At 48.7% G+C, this 8,286-nt stretch overlaps 1 protein-coding gene across 1 annotated transcript in view; it reads left to right on the forward strand.

Annotated features, from left to right (window-relative positions):
- The first annotated feature begins 214 nt into the window (after window positions 1–214).
- The window catches only part of SYNDIG1 (synapse differentiation inducing 1), a 60,414-nt gene continuing 52,342 nt past the window's right edge, over window positions 215–8,286 (forward strand). Inside the window, exon 1 of the mRNA XM_010081970.1 lies at window positions 215–780. Coding sequence (XP_010080272.1) covers window positions 301–780 — 480 coding nt within the window. The 5' untranslated portion in view covers window positions 215–300. The remainder of the gene's footprint in view (window positions 781–8,286) is intronic.

Below are 8,286 nucleotides of genomic sequence, written 5' to 3' on the forward strand. Positions count from 1 at the left end.
CACCACGCATTGTCATCCGTTCCTGATTTGGGGTGGGGTTTTTTGCCTCTCCAAGTGGGGATATATTTGGAGAGCTAGGGCAGGGTGTGTGCATACGTGGAGCTGTATTTCCTTGTGAGGTGATACCAAAGACAAGCTGATTTGTGTGCTTTGATATGGAACTCATTGCCTATGTCCTCACCTTGGTGTCTTGTTTCCTTTCTTCATCAGGAAAATGGGAGCTACTGCCCCAGTGTGACCTGCCTCTAGGGTACAACAAAATAAGGACCACTCGTCCCGCTCTCTCCGACACCTCCCGGTATGGATGGCTTGGTTGAGCAGAACAGTGTGCTAATGCACAGTAAGATTGCGGAAGCTGGGAAAAGGAATGGTTTAATTAATACAAGGAACTTAGTGGCAGAGAGCCGAGATGGTCTGGTCTCCGTGTACCCGACCCCCCAGTACCCGAGCCACCGAGTGGGGAGCCGTTCCTCTCCCAGCTGCCTGGAGAACGGCAGGAACGACCCTGTGCAGCAGCTCCTGGACCCCAACATGCTGCAGCAGGCGGTGGAGTCTCACTATCGGCCCAACATCATCCTCTACTCGGAGAATGTGCTGCGCTCATGGGGCGAGAGCATCGGCTCGGAGTGCTGTGAAACCACCTTCATTGAGGACCGCTCTCCCACCAAAGACAGCCTGGAGTACCCGGACAGCAAGTTCATCGATCTCTCGGCAGAGGACATCAAGATTCACACCCTCTCCTATGATGTGGAGGAAGAGGAGGATTTCCAGGAGCTAGAGGTCAGATATTGTTTGGGATATGTGGGGAGGGCCTGGGGTGGGGGAGGGCGTATTAGGGGTTAAGCGTACAGCCTCCAGGAGCTGGTCTGCATGGGATCAGCTGCTTTGGAAGCTGGTCTGCCTGGGGTCAGCTGTATTGCTCTCTTCTCCAACCGGGACAGTCAACAATCACTCATCTTTATTCGCTGGGTAAATCCCAGCTCTGTGGATACTAATTGCAAAATTCCCACTGAACCAGCGGGAATCAGCATTTCCCTCCTGCCTCTGAATGGGCTGGTCAGAAGCTGAAGAAGACCTGTGCTCTTAAATGCTGTGTAAGGTCGGGGCCAGGAGCATCTGTCTGTGTACGTGGAACTCGGCAGGCTAACATCATCTCTTACTTCTCCTGACTTGAGCAGGGCACAGAGCAGATCGTTTTGCATCCTGGCTCAAACATGAAACATTTCTGTCTTTGAATGAACAGAAAACCAAGAGTCTTTGGGTTTCAAGCCACAATGAATCCCATGTCCCTGAAATAAAAGATTTTTTTCTGGTGGAGTGAAACACTTCATTAGATCCCGAATGCAATGTTTTCTTTTAGGTTCCTGTGGTTCATTGGTTGCTCACAGTAAAGTGAGATACATTTTGTTCTCCAAATGGGGCAGGCTATGGAAATCAACTTTATTCTTTCTTAAATGATGCATTTTTTAAACTTCAAAAAATCTTTTAGTTTTTGGCTGAAACCAGCTTCCCAAATGCAGCACAGGTTTGTGTTTGCCAGTGTATGTGGGAATGGAGGGGGTGCCTAATGCTGCTGATCCCAAAACTTTCTCCAGCATTGGACACAGACTCCAAACCTAGCAAAGACTGGTTGGCTGTCTGGAGCAAAGGTGTAGCTTCAATGTGAATGCCCAAGATGAGATCAAGAGACTATTTTCTTGTGCATCTCTGTTGCAGGAGTTTTCTCCACCGAGACCTAACATGTCCTAAAACTTCTGTTTGTCACGTCCTGTAATACCAGTGTCGCACCCTGTGATCAGAGTCCAACTTCTATTCTCTTCTATTCTCTCCTGTTCTCTTCTATTCTCTTTTATTCTCTTTTCTCTCTGTATTGATAAGGAAGGAAGGAAGGGCATAGGTGTTTTTTCCCAGTGTGTGCCAGTTGTGCAGTATTCAGTGCTTCCACGGGGAGATGAAAAGTTTCTCTCTGAGGCATGTGAGGGTGTTAGCTCAAATCACACCTTTCTACAGCATTTCAAAACAGGCTGGGGGAAGTCTCGTTTTCTTAATCAGAACAAAATCCCTAGTTGCTGCCTTTTTGCCCTAGTTTCTCTCAGGCAGTAGTGATGCAGGTGACTGCAGCAGGCGTGTAATTGCCTCATGACACATCTGGGCTGATGTTCTGGCAGCAAAAAAAAAAGGTCTTCCTCTTGTCAATCCAAATCCAGCAAGACCTTCTCTAGCCGACTGTTGGAGAATAGGCTAAAAAAGGCCAGGAAAATATGCAGGACAAGGAAAAAAAATGTTTCATAGCAAAAATATTTTGCATATTCTTGGTGGGATTTTTAAGGTGCCTTTGCAATGGAGCGCCCTCAGTCAGGTTCAGAGTGGTACCACAGGAGCTTGACCAGCTTCTCATAGAGAACGTGTGTTTCTAGAAAACCACCGGTAAAACTGAAGATCTGGGAAAGGGACTTCGTCCTTCCCCTCCCCAGATGTCAAGGGGAGAAAGGAGAGCATCTCTTTACCTGTGTCTTCGCAGGTCTTTGCACCATGCTGTGGTAGGGTGTGCATCCTTGGTGTGCTGTGTCTGGCACCACAGGATTCCCAGCCTTGCTTAACCCTGCGGGGTGCTGCTGTGCTGATAAACAGAGGGGTGTACGGACAGCCATCCTGACCTGCACATGCAGAGTGCTCAGAGGGGGACAACGTTCACCAAGTACACAGCCATGCATGGTCCTCTGTTCCGGATCAGAGTTTCTTCACCGGGAGGATAGAGAAAGGGAAGAGAAAATGAGACGAGGTCTGGGGAAGGACCTGCTTGAGTGGAAACACTCAAGAATTGCTGGAAGCCTCTGCTTCCAGCCCAGTATCGCTCTCCATCATGATGGCCAACCCAGTGCAGGGCTGCAATGTTCACACTCCTCCATGAACCAGACCCAAATGACCAACCTGCCAAGCAGCTACGCTCAGCACTGGGGGTCTCAGCGTGGGGAGTAACTTCCATCCCAGGAAGACCAGGATTCTGCAGATACAGCCAGTCAGGCAGAAAAATGGGGAGGAGGGAAGAGATGCATTTGACAGCACAAGACTACCCAAAAAAGGTGACTGCTGTGTTGTGCTCCTCTGGTTCCCCTGGGGACAGATGCATGGGGATCTCCTGGGCTTGGCTAGTACAGAGGTTCATTAGAGACACAGCGTCGCGTATTGAGACTCCAGAAATGGAAGAAAAGTATTTGAGGACAGCAGTCACTGAGTAGAGGAATGAACCAAGCCAGACTGTTAACTACAGAAAAGTTTGTCTGTCATCCGTCCAAATGAGAAAAAGAGCTCCTGGATCACGCAGCAGGAGCCTGGCCCACTAGAACACCTTTTTTTCCCACCAGTTACTGACAAGATAGACCCAAAGTGGGGTGGAAAGGGTTAGAACCAGAGCTGGGAGCAGAAGTTAAAAGGAGAACAGTGAGAGAGGGTGATGCAGCAGGCATGCAAGGTTTTGCTTCCAGACTTCAGGGAGTCCTGAAGGATTTGATGCTGCCATTGAGGATGCATGGCATGTTGCTGAGTATCTTGCCATGTTGACTGTCACACCACGGCTCATCAAAGGATGGGAGCTGCCTAGTGTAAGAGCAGATCAGGGCTCAGTTCTTGTAAGGGTTTTTTATCGTAACGTATATGCTTTGGCACTTCTTTCTGGGAGAAAACTGAAAAAAATCCCCTTTGTGCAGACATTAGCAAAGAGGAGAATTTTGTACAGAAGAGCTGGTGTCTCTCAAAAGCTGGGGGTTACCTCCCGTTCTCCACATGTCAGGGCAAGACAAGCAGATTTCTGACTCGGGCATCTCAGTAAAATGCCCTCTGGGAGACAGAACAATCCCGAGGCTGGGAGTCGTTTGTCTTCCCCCATGTCTCTCCGGCACTGCCTGTGTTATTGCAAAGCACCTGCCTAGTGGTTTTCAGGACCGGGCATTTATTTTCTTAGAAATGCAGAAAAATCAAACTCACCCCTTTGTAGTGACCCCCTCCATGCCATACTTGCAGGAGTCCACGGGCACGTGTAGAAGACAGCTTTTATGGACCCTGCTGGTCAGTGTGTTTCAGCCTGGGTTTCCTTTTCAAAGAGAGCTGGGCTCTTAATAATCAGAAAGGTGGTTGTTTTCCTGCAGAAAACTTCTCTGCAGGGAAGGTTTCTGAAAAAACACCAGCTATTTTGACTGACAGTGGTTTGGTTTTGGTTTGAAGAGCTGACCCAGCCAGGCTGCAGAGGTTGCATCCCCTTCAGGATGGGTCTGTCCAGCTCACCAATGGCTCTGACAAGTTGCCTGGAAGGAGGCACCTTCTTCCCTGCCCAAGCCCAAGGACTCTGAAGAACACGGGAGATCTAGCAGAGGAGCAGGAGACAGCCTAAGCAGGGGTCCTGCAGATTGCTGCAACAACCTAGCCATGTTTACCTTTTTTTTTTTTTTTTTAAAAAAAATAACACTTTCTTGTGTCCTGGTGCAATGTTATTCAGACTGCCTATAAAAATCATAATAGTCTGGAGGGAAAAAACATTCCTGAAACAGCTCTCATTAGCATATACAGCCCCACTTTGCTCTGGCAATTACCAGGCATGAAAGCAGAAGGCTGCACATTCTGTCAAAGCTTTAAACTTCTCTTTTCGGTGCCCATCCCTGAAATCAAATGATTCCCTATATCTCTGGAACTCTTATGAGTTCTTTATGCCACAACTAATGGACAGACAACTTGTCAAAAGTGGAGGGCAGTGAAATATTACATGAGTTGCTAGTTGAAATACCCTCCTCTTAGAGTTCATGTGTAAATGCAGTGCCATCTTTTATCCAGAAACATCATTTGTTGTATTACACTCCTGCTAGTTTTCTTCCTAACCCCTAGATAGATGGCTTGTTTAGAGAAACCCAAGCTATTGATGGCAGCAAATTGAATTATTCATATGTGTTGCATAGAAGAATACATCTGAGCTCTCTCTTAAAACCCTTTTTTCTTTTTCCCAGCAATGTCTGAAACAGTCATTGAAAATGAAATAAATAGAACATTCTGGGGAGTGAAAGAAGAAAGGAAATATAGTGCTTTCAAGTTAGACCTTCCTTGTTTTTTTTCTCTTCAAATTGCTGGATGCTGCTGTGAAACTCATCCCTTTGACGCAAGCATAAAAAATGTAGAGACCGAAGGTGGGTCCTAAGCCATGTCCTGTTCCATCCAACCTCTCTTCTCAACATTCCCAAGCACCTCCTGGCCATATCTCTTCTGCAATGTGAAGAGAAGGCCCTGGAGGGGGTTTATGCACGTCAAGCCCCACACCATGCATGCTTTCACTCGACGTGTCCAGCTTGCACTGGCCTGGGTGGTCCTGCATGGTGCTGAGAAGAGCTGAGCTGCTGCGTCCTGAGCATCCCTTGGGAGCAGGTGTCCAGAAAGCGTGTCTGGACACCTCCCTGGGAGCTGAGCACAGTGGGGTTCTCCTTCCAGAGAGCTCTGCAGGACGGGTGGAGAGGCAGTCTAGTGCAGACATGGGAGGCTGTAACCGGGATGGCATCCAAGGCAGGTCTTGCATGCTTTAGGTACTTGTTTGTACAGCCGTTTTCCTGGATGTATGGTGGATCTGGGAATGTCATTGTGGTTTCTTTTGTCCTGTGGCACATGCTCAGAAGAACACAGGGACATGGGATAAGGTCATAGGGAAGGATGGAGGCATTTGGGATCTTGTTTCTGGAAACACTTAGACCCATCAAAGTTTGTGGATTGTGTTAATTTCTTTTGAGTACTCAGGCAACATGCCGGTGGAGAAGAACTCTGGAAGGACTGCACAAAACTGACTGGCAAAATGGTGGCAGATGCCTTTCTCTGTAAATAAGGGGAAACTAAGAGATTTATGGACAATAATCTAATCCATGTGAGCTCAGTGCTGACCTTGTAACTGTGAGCACCAACCATGGAGAAGTCATTGTCAGTGCTGTGAAGTCCCATGGAACAGTGTGCAGGGCAAGCCAATAAGTCAACAAAATGTTGGGTGTCTTAAAGAACTGTTCTGAGAACAAGACAGAGCACTGGAAGCACTTTGCTGCTTATTGAAGCTCAGAGCAACCTATTAAGATTCTTAAGTGGGGTGGCCAGTCGTGGTCCCCACTTCTTGAAGATATAGTGGAGATAAAAAAGGGCAAAGAAAATGATCAAGAGGAAGTAGCAGCCTCCTCCCAAGGAGTGATGAAAAAGGTTGGGACTCTCCATTTTGTAGAGAGGAAGGCCAAGGAGTGTACGAGCTGGTTGCACAAAATCATGAAGGTGAAGGAAACGGTGAATGCAGACCTGCTGCCTGCCAAACCTGCAGTGTTAGAAGCCGGGGACACTTGAGGGAGCTCGTAAGAGATTGGCTTAACACAGGTAGCAGAAAATCATTTTTCACACATTGGGGTAGTCACTTGGTGACTTGCTGCCACAAGCCGTTACAGCGGCTTTTGGGCAAGTTCAGAAGGGATGAGACAGATTCGTGGATGAGGAATCCATAAACAGATATTAAAAGGAATTGGCAAAGCTTTTCTTTCTGACGTCTCTTAACCAACAGTTGTGGGTGCTGGGGGAGCACAAGGGGTGGGCTGCACAGTGTCCAGGTTCATGTCTGGACTTATGAGGCATGAGGCTCAGTGAACCACTGGTCTGACCCCATAGGACACGCTTTATGTCCCTGCCTTCCTTCACAGGCACATTGTTAACAGGTTACAAGGGCGATTACACTTCATTTGCATTTGATTTATTTTTCTCCCTTAAAGGAGAAGCCACTGGAGTCTGGAGATACTGAGCCCTGCCAAGGGATATTAACCTTTATTAGCCAGCCCTGGGTGAAGGGACATGGCTGGGAAGTCACCTTCTGCAGTCTCCAAGTGCCCTTCTGTGAATCTTGTTAATAGCAGCCAGGGCCCTTTCTCACCGTCACTTCCCCGAGTTTTCAGACTGATGCTGTGCCCCGAGGTCCCTGAGCTCTGGCCCGTAAGTGACAGGACCCCTGGACGAGCTGCACGCTGTCACCTGCAGAAGGTGGGGATAGAGCACACTTCTTTGAGGACTGGACCGCAAAGGAAGCTATGTCAGCTCTAAAGCAAAAAGAGGACAATGGCGAAGGACCATCCCCTAGCTTGAGCTGTGTGCTGCTGCTCTTCCTGCTGCAGTGGTGCAGTAAAGAAGGGTATCTCCCTCATCTTCCTCAACAGGCAGTGCTGAGACCATCGGCTCTGCAGGGACCACCTGCTCTGCTCCCCCCGACAGGAACCCGCATGTCTGCAGACTGGGGAGGTTTTCACTGGCCCTGAAGTGGTGCCCCATATCATAGAATCATAGAATCACAGAATCACAGAATGGTTTGGGTTGGAAGGGACCTTAAAGATCATCTCATTGCACCCCCCTGCCATGTGCAGGGACACCTCCCACTAGCACAACCAGTTTTGTACTATGTGACTGTGTGATACATCAGGAGAGAACTGGTGGTGATTAGATACCCTGCCTGGTTATTTCTTTTGATGAACAGAGGTGGAAATGTTGTCTCGTTTAGGTCTTTCTCGGGTTCTCCAGGTTCGGGATCCCAGAGCTTCCATTCTAGGCTGACCAGACAGAGCAGGGAATTATACTAATTTCAGCACAGAGAATAACCTCAAGTTGATGCCACAAGCACAGGTAAATCTGAGGGTGAAACTTTGGTAGGCTGTATAATACCTTTTTTCCACACAAATTACCATTCATCCTATGGAAATAGTTTTTCGGTGATCTTCCTTGCTCAGAGGCATCAGGGAGCAGCAGATCAGGGCCATGCCACAAGGGCAGGGGGACAGGGAGCCAGGGGTGACAGTGAGGCAGGGCAGTAACCTCATCGTCATAGAATCACAGAATGGTTTGGGCTGGAAAGGACCTTAGAGATCATTGAGTTCCAACCCCCCTGCCATGGGACACCTCCCACCAGCCCAGGTTGCCCAAAGCCTCATCCAGCCTGGCCTTGAACCCCTCCAGGGATGGGGCATCCACAGCTGCTCTGGGCAACCTGTTCCAGAATATACGAAGGATAACACTGATGAAGAGCATCACAACTTCACCCTTCTCAACAGCTGGCAGCGTGAGCTGCTGAGAGCCGCTTCTCCGCGGGGGCTGTTGGCCCACCTGGAAAGGCAGGAGCGTGCTGCAGCGCACGTGTGCTTTCCCCATGAATGCGGTGGGTTGTCGGGAGCCCCTGTCACTCATGCAGAGATTAGGGATGTTTACTTTATGGCTGTGATTACTGCTCTTCCCGAGAAAGAGGGTAAT

This window comes from Pterocles gutturalis, unplaced genomic scaffold (assembly GCF_000699245.1).
Source record: "Pterocles gutturalis isolate BGI_N339 unplaced genomic scaffold, ASM69924v1 scaffold6894, whole genome shotgun sequence".
In the NCBI taxonomy this organism is placed as follows: Eukaryota; Metazoa; Chordata; class Aves; order Pterocliformes; family Pteroclidae; genus Pterocles; species Pterocles gutturalis.